This window comes from Durotheca rogersii, assembly GCF_024521655.1.
Source record: "Durotheca rogersii strain YMJ 92031201 chromosome Unknown GGS23scaffold_5, whole genome shotgun sequence".
NCBI classification, from domain to species: domain Eukaryota; kingdom Fungi; phylum Ascomycota; class Sordariomycetes; order Xylariales; family Xylariaceae; genus Durotheca; species Durotheca rogersii.
Window position 1 is genome coordinate 946,582 of NW_026251236.1, and position 22,521 is coordinate 969,102.

A 22,521-nucleotide genomic window follows, 5' to 3' on the forward strand; every position below is an offset into this window, starting at 1 on the left:
ATCTGGCGGACTCGAGCTGCTAGTAGAAAAATATGAGGATAAGAATGGATAGTGACCGCCCATATGCATATATTTACGGCGACAGACAACGAAGGTGCCGCGAGGAACAGCATCGCTCTTCCCTACCTGCCCCCGTAGAATTCGGAGAGCTCGCGACCTGGCAGGGCCCTATTCGCTTATTTTTTATGCATCATCGTTGACGTACAGGTCGTAAACCTCAGGGTAGAATTTTCTACCGTTCTCACGGTGGCTCCGCACTTTCGTCCGCAGCTGGGATTCGCCCCAGGTGTCGTACTTGCCCTTGAGGAAGGCCGAATCGATCGCGTGGCCCTCTTCAGACTCCCTGCCTGCGGCGGCGAGGCCGGCGAAATGATCCGCCAAGGTTCCCACGGCCTCGGCCTTCGTGAGGTCCCGGCGTACGCCCTGGAAGAAGGGCACGCTATACCTCTCGTGCGAGCCCGATAGGACCCGGTGTGTGGTCGCCTTGCACGCGCCGTTCGTGACTACTTCGAAGGCCTGCCCGATGTTGACGACGAACGTCCCTGGGACCACCGGTACATCCACCCAGGCGCCCGCCTTATTGAGGACCTGGAGCCCTTTCACCTCGGGCGGCGACGCCTGGAGCAGAAAGGTCCACCATCCCGAAGAATCCTTGTGCGGGCCAACCCCCTGCTGCGAGGCGGCGGGATCCCCCGGTGACAATGCGGGATAGTGCACTAGTTTCAGCCGGTGCTGATCCGACAGGAAGGGTTGGAATGTCCCCGACTGGAGCGACAGAGCCTGGGCAACTAGATCAAGAAATCGCTCACCAAGCCGCGTGAGCTCGCCAATGTAAGCCTCTACGGCGGATCGGAGTTCCGGATGTCCTTTTGGCCACTGGGTTCGATAGATTAGCGCGGCTCGCGGATGTAGACCTCAAAGCGTAGACGGACCTGGTTGGGACCGCGTAGGCGTTCGTACAATGGGCCACCCGAGGTCCAGGTCGCCGCAAGCTCTGTAGCGAACTCGAACTGCTCCCTCCTGTCCGCTTTACCACCCGTGTTCTCGGCCCCAACGCCGCTGTAGCCGAGAAAGTGAGGGGAATTCTCCAGAGCTACAGACTTCTTGGCCTCGTCGTCTAGCTCAAAAAGCGTCGGGAGGGCCTTCACCAAGCTATCTACCGCCGCCGCTGGAACGCCATGATTAGACACGTAGAGAAAGCCGACTTCGGTGAGGGCATAACGGAGGCTCTCCAGCAGCCTGGGCTTGGTAGAATCCTCAGTCGCCTGCGAGAGGTCAATAATGGGAATTTCACTGAATGAAGTCGACATTGTTTAGCACTGATGAGGCAGTCGTATTGATGACGGGTCAGAAGATAAAGCCTAGTATGAGGCACCATCGCATGGAGGATATGATTCCGGTAAAGATGATTTAGGTCGAGGCATAGGAAGAGTCTTGGCACGTTATTCTCCAATGCGGTCAAAGTCTCAATCACGTCATTCCGGTCGCCCACCACAACGTATCTCCAAGCTCGCTTGGGCTTGGTGTCTTCTCTCTATCCACGCCGATCCTGATTTCGACCACGTGCATCACAGACGGTGTACACATACGTATATTATATATATAATATATATAATGAATGGGTACTCGTAGACATACTAAACAGTTTTAAATATAACAGCTCAAATACACTGGGTCGGCATCGACGCCGTATCAAAATGCGGAGGGGTACTCTTATAGGCGAGGGTATCTAAAGTGTAGAGGCTAACAAACGCACGGGGGGTTCCATATTCGAGTCTACTTGTTGAGTCGCGACGCTCTCTTCGGATCTCTCCAATATAGGCAGGCCGCTCGACGAATGTCATCGGCTTCAATTTGAGTATTATGGGGTTGGACGACGAGCTGGAGCGCCGGCGGAGAATCTAGCCCGTATCCTTCTGGCTCATACCTCGGCCACTCAGGCGAGCCTGGGTATCTGTGCGTGTTGGGGTTGCCCGTCGCAACGAAACTAGATAGATAACCGTGATGCACGCGGCCAACCTCGGGGTGCTGAACTTTGGGCTCGGGCCAGGTATACCTCCCGTCGGCGGCGTGAGGGATGCCGCGCCAAGCTGGGAAGCTGTTGTTTGTGTTGAACCGGGCCTTCCAAGTCGGTATACCGGCCGCGGCTATCCTATATGCCGTCTCTTGCCCAGGGCAGATGTATGCGTAGTCGCTCCAGGCGGCAGATAGCCGCGCGTACTGCACCCCTGTCGAGGTGTCCTGGAAGGGAGAGGTAGGGTCCGTGGCCGGATCTGGATATAAGGTGGTGAGTGCCTCGAGGTCGTCTGTCGTTAGTTGGGGGGAGCTGCTGCGCATGTATCGCAGAAACTCGTCGTTCGTCTTCATACCACGCGGTACGGCGAATCTGGCCTCGTCCGTGACACTGGTGGTGATCGTCGGGACGTGGAAGAAGGTCGCATCGTATCCGGACTGCGAACCGAATTTCTCCAGCATTGGACCGCCCTGTGTTGGTTGGAATGGCCATGTATTGTTATACTGGGAGTCGTCGTACAGCTTCATGCTGATTTTTCTGATGTCGACGAGCTTGGCGGAGCGTAGACAAGCCAGCGCTGCCGCATTGTTATTGGTAGGGCAGCGGAGATGCGCCATATATGCTTCAAATTGCTGGACATAGAGAGGATAGGTCGCATTAGGGAACGCACGCGCAGTGACAGACCCCGACTGGAGGATCGTTCTAGCGAAGTAGGGTTTCCCGGTATCCTCGCCGTAGTTATGAAAATAATGAATGCCTACGGAGTGAGCGCCCGCCGAGCGGCCCCCGAGAGTCACGTTGTCGGGATCGCCGCCAAAGGAGCTTATATGCCTCTGCACGAAATGCTTCAAAAAGAAGTACTGGTCTCTCAGGCCGAGATTGAGGAGCCCCTCCTGGCTGAAAAGGATGGAAGGGAGAAAGCCGATGGAGTTGAGGCGATAGTGGAAGCTGACTACGACTATGGGGGCCCTCGAAGATGCGACGAATGCAGCACCGTCCAAGCTCCTGCTGGTGCCGAAATTGAAACTGCCGCCGTGGATGTAGACGAAAACGGGGAGCCGGATGCTAAGCGGGACATTTCGTGTTCGGTAGACGTTGAAGTTGAGGCAGGCCTCGCCCTGCGCATCGATGCCCACGTATCTGGGGTCTTGTACGCATGCCATGCCGTACTGAGAGGCCGCCCTGACGCCGTCAAATGGGGCTGGCCAGTCGACAGGTTTGAAACGGCCTTCCCCGACGGGCTGCGTCGCGTAGTCGATGCCAAGCCAAGCATCTACAGAGCCCGGCAGCGACACACCACTGAGGGTGGACTTTATAGTCGTCCCCGTGAAATTTCCGTATCCTTCTAGGGTGACGGGTGTCTCCTCGACCGAGAACTGTCCCGGCGTATCCCCGTGACAAGCCCCCAAGATCGAGCACAACTGGCTAGAGAGCTTAGATGAGTAAGGCGCATAGCGTTGACTATAGAGGAGCGCAAGGCAAACGATAACGAATATGGCGAGCCATGCCAGCCGCCTCGTGAAGCCTACCATCGCGCTCGCTCGGCTCGGGTGTCGTCGGGGATCGGTGGGGCGGCCTCAGGGGGGCGCGTATCCTCGAGCCAGAGCATTCGTGGGTCTTCCCAGCGAGTCAACAGGCTGCAACCCCTGAAGCTGAATCAGGCCAGATCTTGAAATGCTAGGTACCTCGCCCAAGTGCAGTTGCTCAACAGTCATGCTCGACCGGTCCTGAGCTTGGTTTTTATCTAGTGAAAATGCGTGGTAAGGTTATATCGACTAGTGGGTAGTAGTCGTCAGCGGTCGGGTCGGGCGTTGAATCGAGGGGTCCGGAAGAGCCGTAGCGGGGAGAAGCGCGAGGAAATAGACAGATTGCGGGGACATGCGTACCATTAGGAGTCCGGGAACGGCAGGTCGGGAAGTCGGGGGATTTTAGAATGCCGAAGGCTACCTCCTCCTAGTATGTACATATACTTACTAGTAGGCTAGGTAGGTACGTACATACCTGACGTGATAGCCTAGAATATGCATATGTAGGCCCACGGATTAACGTAGATCCGAGACGTAAACGCACAACGCACGGTACCATCAATTGCGTTATCCTAGGACTCTAGTTAGCTCCTCAGTTGATAGTTGATACTAACTGGTATCGTGAGTTACAGGAAGCGGACCAGCCACGAAGCACAACTTATACATAAGTAGAATGGGTATGCATAGTAGGGGTAAGGCCCGTGGGGATTTATCGAATTATCTGGTATAGCTAGCGTCGATGCCCCGGGAGGCGAGGTGTCTCCCGCGTTTATAAAGGTACCTATCTACCAGTAGGTTACGGTACCTAAGGTACTTTCCTAATAGTTGACGGTCTGGGTACCTAGGTACCTAGGTACTCAGCCTAGGTAAGAATGTCGGCGCCGACATGGGTTTCGGTGTACAATAGCATCCCGACATAGGCAGGTACAATATATACCCGTCGCTGCCGGGGCTACGTAGGTGTAGGGACCCATTAATGTACTTGATACTTGGCGTACAGACTTATCTACCTAGCTTTTTTTTTTTTTTTTTTTTTTTTCAAATTTAGGCATGGGAATGTAAATCACGGAGGCACCTCTACGCCTTTACTTGCTGACATCTCCCGATACCCGTGTATAGGATTATGTGCGGAGTGCCCTGATTGTATGGTGTGAGGCCGTAGGTACCTAGTGTCCCATATGAGAGGTGCCTCCTTATGCACTCTGGTTGCTGGAAGTCTTAACCGAGACTGGGTTAGGTAGTTGGTTACGATCGATATGATTGGGTTAATCAACGACGTTCTCCAGATTACCACGTAAGTTGACGGTGGCTTAGCATGTGTGAATTGGCTGGAAATTGCACCGCTCTGAGATCTGAGGCGAAGCCGTGGGTAACAAGTCCTTCCTTTCCCTTATACGGCCCCTTTCTGGCTTCCTTACTATTACCGTCTCACCACACGCCTCTTGACCTCGATATATCTCCAGCTGGCGCGTCACCAAGTTGTCAATCAAATCTAAGGCACCTAAGGAGGTACCTAGGAGGTACCTACCTATGTAAGGCGCGTACCTATCTTTCAGAGGCATAGGTGGGTTAGGTGCCCAATGGAATGCTACTGGCTCATTGCTTTAGGTACCTACCTCCTACTAGTACAGGTAGGTAGGTAATTATTCTCGGCCCCACATAGGTGTGCCCTCGCAAACGACCAGCAGGTGAGCGGAAGAAGACCTCTGCAGGTGGTCAACCCGCAAACTCCCTCCCTCCCTCGCCTTCTTCTCCAAGTCCCTCACCATATGATTTGTGCATCGAGGTCTCTTCCACTTCAACCCCGTTTCCGCTTCCGGGCTCCCGATTAGTACGCTTGGCAGGCCTTGCTTGCTTCGACACGTCCCTGTCGATGGCTTCATTCATGTGCCCTTATAGGTTGAACTGCGCTGCAACATCTAATTCTGACGCTTGCCACCTGCGGTTATGATTCTTGCCCAGGTACACCCGTCATGCCCCCTCGACGATCACACAAGAAGTCCCGTGCGGGATGCCGGAGATGTAAGGCTAGGAAGATCAAGGTATGTTTTGCTCGCCTGCGAACCCGTCGTCCTCAGGAGTAGAAGAACGGGAGAGGACAAAAGAAAAGCAAAAGGAGAGCCGTCACAACTGATGGCGTTTCGATGGCTTATAGTGTGATGAAGTTCATCCCCGCTGTGGAAATTGTGCCAAACACGGCGTCGCCTGCGATTTCGAGCGCCCCGACATTGTCGATGCCCTCCCCTCAGCCGAGACTCCGCGTCCGCCAACGTCTGCCTCGACCAGCAACTATGGCAGTCCGTCGACCATCACCTTGCCACCGACGCCGTCGGTGCCCTCGAGCGCTCTTGTCCCCTTGTACCGAAACCCTGAGACGCTCCCCTTGACCTCAAACTCGAAGGGCGGTCGGATGATGGAGCTGAAGCTGCTCCACCACTACACTACCATCACCTGTGAAACCCTTGCTATATCATCGCCGGTGAGTGAGAGGATTTGGCGGGATACGGTCCCGAATCTTGCATTCACCGGCGCCGACTTTCTGGCGGATGCCTTGCTCGCCGTCTCCGCGCTCCATCTCCGCTACCGCTCTCCCCATGACCAGGACCTTGTACGCGCGAGCCACGCGTATATGGCGTCTACCCTGTCAGAATACGGCGCGAGTCTGAATAAAGGCATCAACGAATCCAACGCGGAGGCTTTATTTCTCACCGCCGCTCTCATCGCGTTCCAGTCTACGGCGTCTCGCATTTTCACTAGGGATGACAGCGGCGACCTGAAGGAGCGATCTGACGGATACGTCTTGCCGCTCTCCTGGTTCCATTCCTTCCAGGGCGTCAAGGCGATCGTCGCTTCGAGCTGGCAATGGCTCAGAAATAGCGGCATCGTAGTGCCGATTATCGAGTCCCAGCCCGCGCTGAACCTCGACCTCTCGGGGCAAAAGGCAAATTTCTTCAGTCACCTCCTAGACGGCCTCGAAGATGAGGTCTTCTTCGACGAGGATCCGGCGAGCCAACATCTCACCCACCAGGCGTACCAGCACGCCGTCGCTGTTCTCGACTGGGCTCACAAGATACCTCATACCGGCGCGCCGCTGGTCTTTCTAGCGACTGTTTCTCGTCGTTTTGTAGAAATGCTCGAGTCCCGCCGTCCGCGCGCCCTCGCGATCCTCGCCAGCTATTTCGGCCTGCTCAAGTGCCTGGATACCGTATGGTGGTTGAAGGGCGTGGCGCGCCGTGAAGTTATGGGTATCGTATCCCTCTTCGACCCGGATGACGAGGAGTGGTGGCCGCGCTTGCAGTGGCCTCTGCGCATCGCACTTTACGAGGGCGAGGTCATACCGGCAGACATCTGGGGTGCGGACTGGGCCGCCGAGACAGCCCTGCTGAATCAGGCCAACCAGACCGGCGGTTTCGTCAGCCATATCGAACTCTTAAGCCAGATGTTCTCAAGTATGCAGAGTATGCCCGACACTCTGGACGTCGTCACCCATCAGACCATCATGGCCAAATCCAGGTAGCAACGGAACAATGACTACTCGCCCCGCTGGAAGGGGAGCCAAATCCCGAAAGAAGGGCTGATATTAGCCGTACGATTTCCGATGATCGTGGGTACACCTGATCGTGTCGAAGATCTTCCGCCCGAGCTCCTGACGTCAAGAGTATGCTCTCGTGTGGGGAGCGTTTTGTGCCGAGCTATTAAGACGGCAACGTCTGCTCTTCTCGCTTTTGAACGTTTTGTATCGCGCGGTGATGATCGGAACGCGGCATGCTGGAGTGCTAATATTGAGGGCCTGGAGCCATGTCGCGATCTAGTGGATCTAGAGCGACGTATACAGCATGCCAACCTGGGGAGTTAGGCGAGACCCACGCCGAGAGGAGAAGAGGGGGTGCGAGTCCTACCATATCCTAGGGAAAGATGACATGGAGTCACGAAGCAAGAGGACCTATTCTCGGCTGGTAGGCGGTGATATAAACTTGAGATAGGGTGCACAGACTACGTAGACAAAGACATTTACTGGTAGTATCTAATGGAATATGTACTTATTCATGTGTCCTGGGAGCTGTTTAAGAGACGGATTCGTCGTGTACGTGTACGCCTGAGATGTGTTGTGGAGGCACGGCCGAACATCGTACGCCGGAGTGGGTACAGAGTCAGGAGCTGCCACTCCGAACCAACCGCTTCTACTCCCGTACTGATACGGGTAGTCATTAACCTCTTGCTGTCCCTACTCGCCAGATGAATTAATTGGCCGAACCGGGATGGGACGGCTTATAGCAGAACATCTTCCGGAGGCGTTTTCCGGATATGAGAACGCGCCAGAGGACGACGGGCTTCGAGTTACTGGTATCGATGACGGATTGATGCCATGCTAAAATTGGAAGCCGTTAGGAACCTACCTAACCTACTTGGAGGCCGGTGACGTTGGGAAATCGTGGACTGGGCCAGTACCGCGAAGCCTGGGTGGTGCGACATATCTCTAGGTACCTAGGTACCTATATACCAAAGCGACCGTATCAATGTTAGGTGCAGACACGCGTATAGCAGGAGGTAGCCGGGTTACCTTTACCGGAGGCTAGAACAGGCCTTAACCCATGTGCCGCGGCGTATAATTGGTAGGTACGTACCACGCAACTGGTTGATGCAACGTGCCGCGATATTCCGTACCTCGCAAGACATTGATCGTACATACATGCAAACGGGAGGCTATGCCGCGGCCACCGGGTTCAGCACGGATTGGTTGCATATCTAGGTGCCGATCTACTCATATAATTTGCTGTCGATGGTGGGTGTCTAGAGGAGGGCCGCTAATTTGCTGGGCTCCGTCGTAATCAACTGACGGGCTCGACCAGAGTGGGCGGCCCTGTCGCGGAGGAAAGGGGGGGAAGACTGGGGGGGAAGGCGGGGGCGGTAAGCAATGGAAACTAGGGCAGGACATACAGCAAGAAGTCCGTTTGCTAACTACCTCCTGCCTAGAGATGAGGAATGGGGATCCGAGAGGGTGAAGGAGCACTGGGACCTCCACAAGCATGGCCCTACATGTCTGTATATACGTACATATATAACGTGGTATATTAGAGGCATCCGCCTTGTGTCGTGTACGATCCAGGCGGACCCAATACGACGACACCCACCCGCACCACGAGATGGATTGATACCGGGGGAGTTCCCACGAGAGGAGAACGTATGGATCGCCTACTAAGGCAGGCGGGCAGGCATGTGTCCATGTGGGTTTTTGCCTATGCATCTATTACGCACGGAGGAGAGGTAGTATGAGAATGTGAAGGTAGGCATGTCACCAGGCACGTCGCGGTTGCTGCGTTTGCACGCTGGGATCGGTCCACACTGTGGATCTACCTGGTGCCTGCTACCTACCTAGGTAATTACCCGTGGTTGCCCTACTATACCTAAGCTGTGCGGCAGCAGGCAGTTACGGGAAAGTGCGTCATACATTGCTACGTAATCCTTACCTATAACCTAGGTATGAGTAGGCAGGCAGGCGCCTCCTAGAATCGAGGAGTTGGGGCTTGGGGTACAGACTTTTCAAGCTCACCTATGTTCGAGGTGCGATACCTACAGTTCACAGAGCCATGTCTGATTAGGGGAAGCCCTGGCGGATAGGGTTCACAGTGGCCATAGTAGGTCGGTGCTGAACGGCTACCTATGCCTGAGGCTTATCAGCCTGTTCGCAGACAGTCTAGACGGGGACAGCCTCAGCAACCTGGATAGGATACCTATACCTATATCGATGGGGGAAGCCTTCGTAGGGTGATTCTGACTGTGTAATTTGGTGGATCGGTCAGCGCCAGGTTCAGCAATGTGTGTCTGTCAGTGGGTCATGATCCCTTATAGGCCTATCTTCTAGGTACGTACAGCGGCTGCATCCACATAGCAAGCGACGCACTTCACTGCACGTGGGAATTACCTTATGCGGTGGAATTGCTAAGTCTCACTTCTAGTCTACATGTGCGTCTCTGTGTTGGCCCTGAAATATCTCGTGCGATCCCTTACTGTCCAACGTGGGATGCCTCTGCCTGTTGGCTGTGCATACATCCCCGTGACACCCGACTCCACGACATTGGGGCTCTAAACCGCACAGTTCATGTTACCACATCTTCGTAGAAGAACCCATCCCCCTGAAATTCAACAGCGGCAATAAGGATACGAGAGACTCATGAGTCAGGAGTCCTCTCGCGAGGCGCTGCGGGGCTCCCCTTAATCCGTTTACAAGCCCAATCCTAATCCTAATCCATGTCCCATTTACCGGGCTTGTAGAGACTCGGATGTACTCTTGCTACTGCTTTCCTAGCCTTGGTGTTGACTTTTTTTTTGCGATTTGGCGATGAACCTTTTTGCGCCGTAGGTCAAGATAGGGTTTCCGTCAGAGTCGAAGCTCTCTATGTACGTCTTGAGCCAAGCCTCTGCAGTCTCGTGGAACTGTGGGTCTCGGCTCAGACAAGGTCCCATTCTTATAGGCGCTCTTCGGCCTGGCTTTGGTGTCCTCACAGGTTTTTTTCGTTCAACTGCAAGTTGTTGGGAGCGTTGCAGATCAGTTTGTTTGTAGCTTCGAGCAGAGGTGATGATCAACCGTGCTGAGCAGCGGTAACTTGACAAACGCCATACTTGAGCCAGGTGCCTCCCCCATCGTCAGATTCACAACGAGCATGCCAGGGCCTCCCTTCGGGAGGCGTGGATGCAAAGCTTAATCCTAATCTTTTCGTAATTATTATTAACCTTAATTTTTTAACCGTTTCTTTTCGTAATTATTATTAAAAATATTATATTTAATATGTACGAATTTTTCTCTAATTAATAATAAGATTACCTTTTTCGTAAAATAAGGTTATGTATAGCGGTACTATATAACTTAGTCCTATTTTTAACGAATTAAAATAATTAATTATTTTAATTATTCCCTTTAATTAAATGAAAAAAAAATATTATATTCGGTATGTTTAAATTTTTCTATAATTAATTAGAATTTTACCTTTTCGTAATAATAGGGTTATATTTCGCTTAGCTTAGTAATCCTTAGTAAGTAATATTTTTTTTTCTATAAGGTCCTATACCTCTACGTATATTAAACCTTTTCTCCTTTTTCCTTTTTTCTCCTAGGCTTACTAATAACTATAAGTTTAGTTCCTTTCCTTATCCTTCTTTTATATAATAAGGTATATTTTATATTATCTCGGATATATAATTTCGGATTCGTACGAAATTAGATTCTAAGATTAGGAAGGATATATCCTATATATTAATCTTATATACGTATACGGAAGCGTACGGTATTAATACGAAATAGTTTTTTAGTTTACGAAATTAATATAGTTTTTTAAAGCTTATAATTTCCGCCCTTTTTCGTACGGTTTCGTACGTAGCCGCTCCTACCCGTACGCGCTAACTTTCTTATATAGATTTAGATAATCCTTTATAGTTTTATATAAACCCGTTTAGTTTCGTATAAAGTAAGGTTTTCCTATACGATAAGTAACGAAGCCGAGAGCGATAGTATAATAAGCGACGATATCGCTATCGACCGTACGATATCGGGCGAGGCGGAATAGCCGTCGGAGGGCCCCGCTTTAAACGGCTAGGTTTTCGTTAAAGCCGCTTTCTTAACGTAAAATAACTCGGTATAGCGCTTCTTAGCGCGCGTTTCCGTACGTATCCGTATTACGAATAATAAACGTATATTAATCTATATATTTAGGAGCTTTCCTTCGAACGTAATCTCGAGCTTTATACGAAGTAAATTAAGGACCGGTAGCTCCTATACGAACTAAACCTATCCCGCCTATAGAATATCGAGGCCGCTATCGGATATATATTTAATACGCTTTCGGCCGTTCCCTACCGGAGCTATACGAAGTTTAACGGAGACTTCTTAAAATACGTAATAATAAACGGTATCGGTAAGGGTACGTATATTAGCTATTATTACGGTAGCGACGCGTCCGGGTACTCCTTCCGGAAGAAGGAGGAGGAAAAGGTAAGCGGTAATAATAAGTTTAATATAATATATACTATATAGATCCGTATTAATAATTACGAAATAAGTAGTATTAATCTAGGCCGCGTTAATAAGCGAGCGAAATACGACGACGACGAAGATATAGTTACTAAGGATAACTATAAAAATATATATCGTATAATCTCGTTCCGCTAGTAGTAAGCTATTAGTATATATCGTACGGATCCGTATATTATTATATAAAGATTAATATTTCCGTATAGCGATATACGTTATAAAAAAGGCTAAGCGTAAATTACGTAAGTAAAAGTAATAATTTATACGAAGGTAATAGATTTAATATAGTTCCGTATATTTAGGATAAATTATATACGTATCCGTATAGTTATAGCTTAAAATATTCTTAAGTATATATAAATAAGAATTAAAGTTACGTTTAATATAATTTCGTATATCTTCGTAAGACTTATAACGTACGTAAAAGTTAATGCCCTTTCTAGTATAGGAAAAGGTAGTAAAGAGCTAACTTTACCGGAAAAGAACCTCCGGATAAACGATATTTAATATTTTCGTACTCCTCCGTTTCTTTAGAACTAATACCGTAACGTTCCGTACGTTAGTAACCCTCGATAGAGCGACGTAAAACTACTTATACGTAAAGATAAACCCTCGTAAATTAAGTTCTATAATATTAAACGACTAACCTTAGGCTTTATTTATCGTTATTATAAAATATAACGATAACGGATATTACGTTTTCGACTACGGAATCGGCTAATCGTCGTTCGTAACGTTAAGTTTAATCCTCGGGATAACCCGTTCTTAGCCGTCGAAACTATTACCGAGAATACGCGTATAGATATTATATCGTCGTATAGCGGTAATAATTAATCGAGTCCCGTTATAAAGCCCTTAAGACGCGTTTAAGTTACGTAAAAGCATTACGGGAGCGCCTACTTTTATACGTAAGGTAACTAAAGGTATCCCGTTTAATTATAATATTCGTAAGTATTCGGCCGGAGGTATATCTAAATCGTATTATTCCGCTTTTATAACCTCGTCGGATAATAAATACTAATTAAAGGAACCGGGAATTTTATTTAAAAGCTATTCGTTAATATTCTTAACCGTATTATTAAAGGGCGAGATAAGAATTTATAAACGGAAATAATCGAGATTAATCGGTACCGTTTATAATACCTCTTTTAGATAAACTCTTTAGTATAAGTCGTTTAACTAATCCGTTTATATAATAATATTAGGTAAGGGAATAAACCTATTTATATAAGTAGCGTATAATAACGACTAAAGCTATTTTACGAATTCCCGGTTTTTAGCGTTTATTATACGAAGCCGTATGTTTTCGGTTAGCTTTAAACGTTTTAACTACGGCTAAATAAAGGAGGATTAAAGATACGCGTTTATTATTTACGCTTTAGTATTACGTCGTATAATAAGGAGGATCTAAGCGAAGTCTCCGCTTAATAGCGTAGGGATTCCGCCGAATAAGTACGTATCCTGAACAGGAGCAGCGTGGGCACGCTGACGGAGGCACGAAACAAGGGCTATCCAACTGCCAACAACTGGCCCAGTGCCGATCAACTAAGATCACAGCTGTAAACAGCTGTAATCGGTTGATCGGCCAGCTAAAAACGGCAGCTGGGAAAGGGGAGACTGGAAACGGCAACGACGAGGATAGCTAGAAAGGCATGGCAAGAAACGAGTGAATGGCTGTAGGTCGTAATGTCTATAGGTCTAAGTCTGGCTAATGAAAATATAAGTGCGCGACCTATATAAATATATATCGAAAAGGCTACGTGGCCTAGATCTACCGTACTACTATAGCCTCCCTAGTTTAATTAATCCGTAAGGAGTAATTAAACTCCTAATAATAGGTACGGTAGCTTTCGTTCCTATTAAACCTGATTAACTACTGATTAACCTAATTCTGATTAACCCTAATTAACTAAAAGCTAGTTAGTTTAATTAACGGCTAATAGGATAAGTTAGGTAGGTTTCTGGTTAATCCTAAAATAACGGAAGATAATTATAATAGCAATAAGTAGGTGGTAGAGTAGGTAACTGACTATAGCCGTGCCTAATCCTAAACCTAATTCCTAATTAATCCCGAACCTATTTAATCGCTATTAACTGGGAGCTAAGTTAGTTTAATTAACGATTAATAGGAAATAGGAAAGATCTGATAATAAGAACTAGGCTAGCGGAGCTATAACCTATAAACTAACCTAATTAACCTATTCCTAATTAACCCTAATTAATTAGGAGTAAGCCAGGTCCATTAGGGCTATTAAGAAATAACAGGGATCGTTAGGAAAATAAGAACTATAACGGGTAGGTAAAATAAGCGTAGCTCCCGTGAGAAATAAAGAAATAATCCCATACGATATAACGTAATCTCCGTCCTTCTCGTCCATGGCTATTACCGATCCTTTTAACTAATCCTAATCCTATAAATTAACTAATATATCCTATTTATATCCGATTATTTCCGTTTCTAACTCGTATGGCTATTCTCGTATAACCGTTATTCGTCCGGTAGCATCTACCGGGCTTCCCTTAACCCTCGATCCCTCCCCTGTACGTGGTTTTAGGGGCTCTCTGGGCTCTTCCTACCAACCATATATCGGTAAGGGCGACAAGAGGGGTCTCTGGGCGTTACTATTCCTATGGCTGTTTCTAGGCTTTCTTATTTAATATCCTATTTAATTCGTATATCGCGGTATCGTCTGTAGGTCTATCGCGCTGATCGGTAGGTCCCGATCAGGTTCGTGGGTATAAGGTATGTCGGTATCTTATTGTGAGGGCATCGTGGCACCTATCGGTTAAGGAGGAGAAACCTCCCCAGGTGCCGTAACTAGCTGGTAGGGATAGAACAAGGGCGATCGGATGGCAAGCCTCTTGCAATTGAAATAAACTAATCGGTAAAGAACGGATGCCTTCAAGCGCGTGCGAGGTTATAAAAAGGGATAGTAGCGGTAACGGAGTTAAATCAACTAAGAAAACGGCCATCTAGGTACTGAAAAACGAAGACGAGACCAGATAAAAAACGGGCATAGCTCCTTCAAAAGAGACAATTGAGAAACGAGGATAGGATAGATCCACTAATCGGCGAACGAGCTTTCAGGTAAGCTGATCAAAAGCTAATGGGAGGGCGTGGGTTATTGAGATGGTCGCCATGGTTGTCTGCCCTTCCTGTTAATCCTGACCTGAAAAGGCTCAATCCGAAAGCCACGAAAAACGGCTCTGGAGCCACGAAAACAGCTCCTGATCAACTGAAAAACAGGGAATCTCCTAATCGTCGTATCCTAAACCTGATGACTGCAAAAACGGTCGCAAAAGGTCACTCCTAAGATGAGGTAAGGACGAGCTACTAGGTGGTCGCCACTGAACAGGAGCAGCGTGGGCACGCTGTGATGGAGGCACGAAACGAGGACTGCCCAACTGCCAACAACTGGCCCAGTGCCGATCAACCAAGATCACAGCTGTAAACAGCTGTAATCGGTTGATCGGCCAGCTGAAAACGGCAGCTGGGAAAGGAGAGAGACTGGAAACGGCAACGACGAGGATAGCTAGAAAGGCATAGCAAGAAACGAGTGAATGGCTATAGGTCGTAATGTCTACAGGTCTAAGTCTGGCTGATGAAAATATGAGTGCGCGACCCATATAAATATACATCGAAAAGGCTACGTGGCCTAGATCCACCGCACCACTATAATCCTTACGAAGGTTATATAATATACGGTAAATAACTTCGAAGGCGTACCGGTACTATATAATAACCTCGTCCTAAATAATTAACGAAGTTTCTTATAAGAGGTTTATTAATTACGTCCTATGCCGTATAAAGTATACCGAGTCCTTTTCGATAATTAACAGAATCCGAAACCTCGAGTATATAATTCGTCCGCCGGGTAATAATAGCGTAGCGATTCCGGACGAAGCCATATATAGGATAACTTTCCCTTACGTACGATAGTAATAGCATAAGGTCTTATATAAGAACGTTTTTCCTATCCCTACTACCCCTTATAAGTAAAATTACGCTTCCGTTAATATTCGTTCGATAGTATTTAAAATTATATTAAATGCTAACTACTACCCGGTATTTAGTTAATTAACCGATTTATCGGCGGCGAGTCTTTCCTCCTCGTTATCGTAACTAAGCTCCTTTCGTAATAAGCCGTTTCTTTAATAACGGTCCTAGTTATATTCGTACCGAAAAAGGTTAAGCATAGCTTCTTTTCGGTTCCGTATAATAAGCTCTTAAGCGATTAAGTAAAGCCCGAAATCTAAATGCGGATTCTTAACCTTTATTAGTACGGTATTATCCCGAAGTAGACGGTACCGTAAGTCCTCGTATATATCCTTACGGAAGCGTTCCTAGAAAGACGCCGAATCTATAACCTCGCTTTTAACTAATGCGAAGATAAAGAGGTTTCGTAACTAACTACTTAGGAAATAATCTCGTATTTCTTAAAATAAGTTAACCTAGTATTCGTTATCTCGAAGAAGCCCGCGAGCTTTACATGCCTCTTTATAAGTCGCATATTATACGCCTTAAAATATATAAAGGTCCTCGAAAGATATCGAGCCCGAAACCTTTATTAATAATAATCGTAAGAAGAAGCGCTCGCCTTCGCTTAAGTAAGCGAATTATATTCGGCTAATTATATATCGGTTTACCTTTCGTTTTATTTATTTCCGGCTCGCTCGGTTTCATACGAAGTATCTCGGAAAGTTTTAATATAGGATATCTCTTGCGTTTATATACTCCGTATTATATCGAAAGTAACCGTTTAATATTATATAGGTTCGTTTTAGCCTTTGTTATAGCTCTTCGGTAATACCGTCTTTTAGAAAGATTATAGTATTCGCTTTACGAAGGTATACGGCAAGGGTAATAATAATAAGACTTTAGGCTTATATAAGAAACGCGAAGATATTTTAATACGCTTCTATAGGCCTTATATACCGACCTTATAAATATTAATCGATTTCGTCTTTAGGCGTATTAATTTATATACTTTCGTCTACTCTTTAAATACGGATAGTAATACGGTCGTTACCTTTATAAATATACTTATAGATATATTTAACCGCTTTTATAAAAGCGTATAACTTAACGTTAATATACGCGGCGTACTTCTAACTTAATACGGGATTATACGGAATAATTTATCGATTATTAAGTCTAATTCTTTCCGGGCCGTTTCTTCCTTGGATACTTCTCTCGACGTATTATCCGTTTTATTTCCGTCGATAAGTTAGGTAGCCGTCGTCGTTAATCGTAGTAATATTAACGAAGTCTCTCGGGAACCGTTTAGTATAGTACCTAGCTATACGGTTTAGTATATAACCTCTTATGCATAATGCTTTCGGGTTCGTATTACCGCAAGGACCGTAAATTATTATATTAGTAATAATATTTCGTAACGATCCTATAAGATTTAGTTTTAAATCGGGAATTTCCGCGCGGATAACCTTATTTACGTTACTTACTTATAGAAACCGGTCGTAATCGTTAGGGTATAAAAAGAAAAGGTAATATAAGTACGGAAGCTTACGTTTCTAATATTCGATCGTTTAAATATACCTAGTATAACGGCCGAAATAATTTAATTTCGTAATATCCCGTAGAAGTTATTATATCTTAATATAGAATACGCGCGTTACGATATCGGGCCTATCGTTAGCCTCGTTTCTACGACGTAGTTTACGCGTAATTTCCGGCTATCTTAAATTAGCCGTTATCGTAATAAAGAAAGTAGGTCTCCTAAGCTTTCGTATAATAGCTATCGAGTCCTAATAATATTAGGATATAAACCGCGCGCTTCCTTTATAGCTCGCCGGTAGGATAATCCTCCGTCCGAGCTTTGCCGCGTTCGTATCGTTTCGTCGGATAGCGTCTTATAAGCTAGAGTATAAATCCGTACGTAATTTATCTTAATTAAACCGATATTATAAAAGCTATTCTTAATTAATAAAAGCCTAAGCGTTTACGACGAATTATTAAAATAACCGAGCGAAAGTAAACGGTATATATAGATTCCGTAATCTTCCGTATAGATAATACCGGAAGTAATTACGGAAACTTAACGTCTTTTTTATTTTCGTATGGTTATATTCCTAAAGGCGTAGGTTCGTATCGTACTTTATGCCTCCGTATAAGAACATAAGTAGATATATTAACGGAATATAAGTAGGATATTTATAGTTAATCCTCCTATACGTATATAGTCTTAAGTTATTTTCTTATCGTTTTATTAATACGATGTCGCGCTAATCCGACTTATTTTCGTTAAGAAGAATAGATATTACTTTATTTATAGTCGGTAAGTTTTCTCGTCGTCGATTTCCGTTCCGTTTCGTAATTAACTCTAAGTTTACCGTTAATTTAATCCGTATATCGTTTAAAGGTAAGCCGTCCCGCTTTAATTTAATAGTAAGTATACGTAGGCGTTCGCGAACGGTTATATAAGTACGGATATATAGGTTAAACTATTTAATTTCGTATAATATTTATTATAAGAGATTAGAATCTAAACCGGGGTTTAGATCTAGACGTTTCCGTCCGGCTTCGTCCGTATCGTAGAAGTATAGTTATGCTTATCGTAAAGGTACGCTAGCCTCCGCTTCGAAAGGCCTAGTTCTATAATAAAGTATGCCTTAGATTTAGAATATCGTTAGGCTATAACTAGCTACGTTTTTATTCGTTATTATATATTCGATAGACGTAAAAGTAAATGCGTAATTATACTGCCTTAAGTATTACTTAAAATCTTTCGCGCGAGGAGTATCCGAGTTTAATAACTTTCGTATAAATTAAGATAGTTCCGGATATTCCTATAATATAATGTTCTTTTATCGATAACATTTAATTATTTTTACGTCTTTTACCGTTAAGCTTTTTAATTATTCGTTTCTTTAATATAAAGCGTTATAGTATTTATATTAAATAGCTATTAATAAACCTATATCGTACCTAGTTATACGAATACCGTCTAACGGAATTTACCTTAGATATAACTAGTTCGGGGTATTTTTAATTAAAACAAAGGGTATAGTAGAGGTAGCGTCTTCGTAAATAGTAATATCTAGACGGGCCGACGCCGCGCGACTTCGTATATTTAGTATAGAAGGAGGGGAGAATCGGGTCGGCGATATAATAAAAGGAGTAGGTAGTCGGGTTAGTAATACTATAGGAGGTAATAGTTAGGTCGGTAACGTAGGAAAAGGCGTAGGTCGGGATATTATTAGGTTTCTTCGTCGTTTCTTATTCTAAGTCTTTCGATTTTAATTAGATTCGTTTATAACCGCGCGGTTCCGTAATTACCTAGCATTAGGATCTAGATCTTATAACGGTTATTTTCGTTTTTAATTTCGGTAGGCCCGATAAGTTTTATAATAATTACTATTACTATATATTCGTCTTATAAAGTCTATTTCTAAACGATATTAGCGATACTTCGTATACTAAATAATAGATATAATAAAGCCTATATAGAAATAATAAAATACGTATAAAGATATACGAATACGTATATAAACCTTATAATATATAGAATAATAATAGAACGCGTATATTATCGATTAATAAAACGCGTATATTATCGATTATTAAATCTTTAAACCCGTACGGATTACTTATATTATAATCGCGTATTATTAAGAACGCGTATAAAAAACTCTTTCGCGTAAACGAATAAGTATAAATAAACGTAAACGCGTATATACCGTACTATATAATAATGATCTCTATACCTAAGTATGCGTATTTATAGCCTAAATATAGCATGGTATGCGTTTATATACGTAATTATATATATATATACGTATACTTACGGTAGCGTATGGCTTCGTATAGCTTTATAAAGCGGCTTACGTAATTATAACCGTTTCGCTATTTTCGTAGACTAATTACCTTCGTAAGACTATGGCTTATTTCGGACTGTGGCGTAGGTTTGATCTTAGTATATTAGATAGTGCCTGCCTCTATACCTTATTTCTGTCTGCGCCTACGACAAGCTTTAGGGCCGTAATGAAATGTGGAAGGTACCTACGTTGAAGTGACGTTCTGGAGGTTTGTGACGACCGCATGAACTGCTGTACGGAATTGCCTCATTGCCAAATGCCGAAGTACCCATTTTGCAAGTGTCTACCTATAGGTACCTAGGTATGCACACAGGAGATGAGCTAAGTAGCGAAGACTACCAAGTAGCGCTGTTAGGAATCGAACCTATCCTTCGTTAAGTAACCTACTGATCTACAGGTAGCCAAGCTCGTAGAGGGATCCAACCTTCCAGTCTATCTAACTGCCTAGGTAGCAACTACTGCCCAGCGCCTGCAGCCGAGGGATGCAATCGAGGGATACGGCCGAGGGATACAGTCGAGGGATACGGCCGAGGAATAAGTTAGGTTACCGCTTCACGAGCCACCCCTTCGCGAGCCGGGTATTTTGTATGGGTTTACATACAAACGATTTATCCCCGTAAAAAACCGGGAAAAAATCGGAAAAATCTGAAACTTACTTACGTAATCAATTGGCTTAATTAAGTTAACATATGAATTTTTCGAATCTTTTGCTTACTAATATAAGAAGTTATATACGATTTCAGGTTTTTTGAAACTGCACTAACAGTTTGCCATATAATTTATTAGTAAATCTGTTAACTGTGCTCTATATCGGCCTCTGAACCTATTTTTTTCACGGTAATAGAGTGGGTCTATTACCTAATCCTTTATACTATAGATAGAATGATGATTAAGATTACGTAAACTTTTTTCCTTTTATTTTTCTGATTTTTATTAAATTAAATAAGTCTTAAAAACGTTAATTTTTAGTGTTCTTTTTCAGAACTTCTTTGTATGGAAAAATAGGACAGTCGGAAAGGTGGAATTCTTACTGTGAAAATAGGTACAATTTTAGAAAGTTTTAACCTGCTCAAAAACGTGGTTTTTTTAAAATGATAAATTAAATAAAAACGAAATCAAAGAATAAAAATAAGATTACTTAATACTAGCCATTCTTCTATTTATAAAATAAAGTATTAGGTAATAGACCCACTTTATTACCGTGAAAAAAATAGGTGAACATGTCGATATAAGCACAGTTAACAGGGTTACTAATAAATTATATGGCAATCTGTTAGTGCAATTTCAAAAAACCTGAAATCGTATATAACTTCTTATATTAGTAAGCAAAAGATTCGAAAAATTCATATGTTAACTTAATTAAGCCAATTGATTACGTAAGTAAGTTTCAGATTTTTCCGATTTTTTCCCGGTTTTTTACGGGGATAAATCGTTTGTATGTAAACCCATACAAAATACCCGGCTCGCGAAGGGGTGGCTCGCGAAGGGGTAGTCTAGCTTACAGATATACATACGGCCGAGGGATACGTCAGCTGCAGTTTGCTCTGCGCTGGCAGGTGCGCTTCGAGGAGCTCTTCAGTCTTTCCAGCTATAGTAGCAGCTCCTCAGCGACTCAACCTTGACATGTCAATCTCATCAATCCACCTCGACATGTCAGTCTCAACTCACCTTGACATGTCAGTCCCATCAATCCACCTTAGCATGTCAGTTTCATCAATCCGCCTTGCCATGCCAATCTCATCAATCCACGATCGGTATGTGACCTGGCCACAGAGGCCCAATCCGCCTTGTTCTGCGTGGGATTCTGCGTTCGTTGGCAAGCGTCAGAGTGTTCCAGAGCTCTCTCTACATTCTCATTGCCTCGCTGTAAGTCATTCTACTACTGTCCGTAAGCTCGATACCAATGCCTGATTTAATTGGTGCACAGAAACGACTCATCTCGGTAAGCTTCATAACTTCCATGCTACGATCAGTTGATGAGTTCAACTGACACCTTATCAACCCCGCCAGATACGAAAGAACACGGTGTGTTTCGCTGTCCAATTTGCGGTGCTGACATCTCAGCTGGTCGACACGCCTGGTTTACCAAGATGCCGACCGAGGTAAGACGAGCCCCGATGACTATTTCCAACTACAAGGTGCTGGATCGTGCTAACGATGTGTCAGAACACCAAGATCGTAAGATGCCTCAGATGCCTCCGATACTACATTAGCATCTTTACTGACGGTTCACTCCTCATGTCATGTGTCACATTTGTAGGAATCGAGTCAGCCATTACAAGCCTACGTCCGCAGAGCGTAAATGTAGGCGTCTACGTTTTACGCAACATCATGTGGTAAGTTCTCAAAGATGGAGAGATCTCCGTCTCCAGGACCGGAGGCGAAAAAGCCGGAGACCAAGAAACGCAAGGTATTTCTTGCTTTACTTGACTTATCATTTTGCTGACATAATTACGATTGCATAGCCAAATACTAAGGAGGTATGCTGTATGATGCCACAAATCTTCACAGTGTTCTAACGGTCTTTCGGAAGTATCACGAGAAGAAAGCGGAGGTAAGTAGCCTAAATCTACGTCTGGGTACCATGAGATTGACAGCTGAATAGATACATGTGGAGCTGGCGGTGGTATGTCTCGCCTTGCTCTTAATGGAACTTGTCTGAAGCTGATTTTTCAACTGTAGAAATACCGCCAGCAGAAGGAGGTACCTCACCTACCTAGCACCTAGCTTAGCTCTGCAAACTATCGTTACTGATCATTGCCAATTCTAGCATTTCGAGAGGCTAGAAAAAGTATGTACTGATCAACGGTGGTCTACTGACAGGCAAGCTGATATTTGTTAGGAACATTTTGACCTGGCCCTCGTTAGTCGTCCGCTCTCATATTAATCGTAGGATCTTAGAAGCTAATATAATATCTTGAAAAGGAACACCGGCAAAAGGCCAAGGTTAGTCACAATTCCCTAGATACATTATCCTATACTAACACATATAAAGACCGCACCCCCGGAAGGCGTACGTGAACATAGAGGCTCTATAGGAGGAAATAAATTGCCAACATTTGTTGATACGAAGGCTGCGAAGGCAGCAATTTTGGTGAGTTTCCATACTTTCAAGTATA

The 22,521-nt window shown here is 45.1% G+C and overlaps 3 protein-coding genes across 3 annotated transcripts; 1 reads left to right on the plus strand and 2 right to left on the minus strand.

Moving 5' to 3' along the window:
- Positions 1-81: 81 nt before the first annotated feature.
- GGS23DRAFT_413360 (Clavaminate synthase-like protein) lies at positions 82-1,543 on the minus strand. Its single transcript, XM_051513697.1, has 2 exons — positions 933-1,543; positions 82-876 (listed from the first exon to the last, which is right to left on the minus strand). The coding sequence occupies exons 1-2, from the start codon at positions 1,308-1,310 to the stop codon at positions 184-186; spliced, it is 1,071 nt and encodes a 356-aa protein (XP_051373900.1). The 5' UTR covers positions 1,311-1,543; the 3' UTR covers positions 82-183.
- Positions 1,418-3,851, minus strand: GGS23DRAFT_558103 (alpha/beta-hydrolase). The gene has a single exon (XM_051515739.1). The coding sequence runs from the start codon at positions 3,544-3,546 to the stop codon at positions 1,777-1,779; it is 1,770 nt and encodes a 589-aa protein (XP_051373901.1). The 5' UTR covers positions 3,547-3,851; the 3' UTR covers positions 1,418-1,776.
- A 1,078-nt stretch (positions 3,852-4,929) lies between these two features.
- Positions 4,930-7,312, plus strand: GGS23DRAFT_413544 (uncharacterized protein). Its single transcript, XM_051513700.1, has 4 exons — positions 4,930-5,104; positions 5,149-5,175; positions 5,503-5,582; positions 5,696-7,312. Exons 3-4 carry the CDS (start codon positions 5,514-5,516, stop codon positions 7,055-7,057), a joined length of 1,431 nt encoding a protein of 476 aa, XP_051373902.1. The 5' UTR covers positions 4,930-5,104; positions 5,149-5,175; positions 5,503-5,513; the 3' UTR covers positions 7,058-7,312.
- Positions 7,313-22,521: the final 15,209 nt, after the last annotated feature.